This window comes from Perkinsus marinus (assembly GCF_000006405.1).
Source record: "Perkinsus marinus ATCC 50983 genomic scaffold scf_1104296942720, whole genome shotgun sequence".
Lineage (NCBI taxonomy): Eukaryota > Perkinsozoa > Perkinsida > Perkinsidae > Perkinsus > Perkinsus marinus.
The window spans coordinates 1-1,777 of NW_003212051.1; the positions used below are offsets into that span (position 1 = coordinate 1).

The 1,777-nt window shown below is 46.5% G+C and overlaps 1 protein-coding gene across 1 annotated transcript; it reads left to right on the top strand.

Moving 5' to 3' along the window:
* Positions 1-612: 612 nt before the first annotated feature.
* Positions 613-1,030, top strand: Pmar_PMAR008841 (hypothetical protein; the record flags this gene model as incomplete). The annotated part of the gene is made up of 3 exons (XM_002781300.1): positions 613-690; positions 746-823; positions 872-1,030. The coding sequence occupies 3 exons, from the start codon at positions 613-615 to the stop codon at positions 1,028-1,030; spliced, it is 315 nt and encodes a 104-aa protein (XP_002781346.1).
* Between the last annotated feature and the right edge of the window lie 747 nt (positions 1,031-1,777).

The window sequence follows — 1,777 nt, forward strand, 5'->3', positions numbered from 1 at the left end:
CTGTTATCCGTGAAGCCATAACTAGACCGCTATGATTATGATGTCGTTATGATACCAGATTTCAAGATGAGAGGCTTAGTAACGCACAAAATTCATGGTCGTGGATTGGGTATTGTAATAGTAGTGATAGAGCAGAGGTGTTCGGAGCTGCCTTTAGGAGCTCGCCGGATGGGTAAAATGCATTTGTTTTCCAATCGCTTATCGTTTTATAGCTGAATTGAAGGCCTCAGTGAAGGAGTAGAGCATAGTGATGTATTTCAGGGTTTGGATGATGCACATGACGAGTTGGCTCGGGGGTTGTCTACGGCGACGGTAACTCGTTCGATGGATGCCTTGAGGAAGGAGAGGAAGTCACAGGAGAAGAGCATGGACACGCTTATGTAGTGTAACGCTGAGCTGAGAGCAGCGGTGTGGGAAGATATGCGCATGTTGGTGCCAATTGTGGAGAAACTCAGGGGAGTTGTCATTGATTTCTGTGATTTTTATGTTCGAATTTGTTCGTGAACTTTGGAAATTAATGAGGATTTTGCGAGCGTATATTCCAAAACTGTGAAATCTGTCAGAAACAACTATCATGATGATGCCGAATCGAGTAAGAGGAATGTTGCGGAAATGAACGCGGTGATTGAGGCCGACGCTACTACGCAAGAGAAAACGATGAGGGCAGTCGAGAGTGATATACAGCGACAGGTGAGCGTCGGAGTGGAAGATCCTTTACGAGGTTCGATTCTTTGTGCATTTCCAGTTGTTCACTAACGTTAATCATTTGGAGACAATCGTCAGTAATGGGGCGGAAGAGCGGGGCGCTGACGCACACAGATCGGTGAGGCTTTGGACTTGGAAGGGTCCGACTTGAGATTTCTGTTGTCAGGCTCAGTTGCTGAGCAATGTTGTGGCTGATCACCAGATAGCAGTAGATCAGGAGCATGTGCAAGCTAGTGGTGAGATGGGCAAAGGGGAAACGTTGGTTGCGAAGGCGGCTGAGGATATAGGGCGGGACGCGACCAATGAGGCGGCGATGATAAAGTGAGTAGGGAGAAAAGGAATTTACATAGACGCATAGGGTAGAGCGAACATAGAAGGGTGAATAGATATGCATAGAAGTATAGTATAGCGGCTATATACCAGTGTTCATTGTTTGTTGTTATGGAGATTTGTTAACTTTATGAGAACCGTTCTTGCTGATCATGAGTTGCCTTCTTTTTATATATAGAAGAATCGCTGAGCTTGGATGAAGCACAGCAGAATTTTTAACTCATCTTTGTGACAAAAATTTCCCTATTACTTGTATTAGAAAGTTTGTCGCCGAGGCTCGTCTGATTTTTCCTGTAACTGATACGCGTGACGCCGACTTGGCAGGTCGAAAATAGATCGCATCTTGCATTCCGGAACGGCTCAGTTAGAGGACGGAAAATCTTTCATCGCCTCTAGTGGAAGGAAGGAGCTTTTGACACAAGAAAAGATAGCAGGTGAGACTTCTTCGGATAGGCATTGAGTAGACATAGTTATTGCAGACCAATTTACGGCAGAGGACCGAGCCATGTTGATGATGGACGACGCTGATCTCGAGCACCTGAGTAAAGCGGAGAAGGATAGATTCATCGCCTTGGTAGATCGACTCCAGTCTGAGTCTACTAGACTGAGCCAAGTGGGTCATTGTACAGAGCACGCTGATGAGGAGAGCGTCTCATTCAGATTTCGGTCTGCTCGGCAGTGGATTGGCAGGAGTTGGCGCTGGTGCGGTATCAGCTAAAGCAGAGCTCGCAGTGCTGGCATC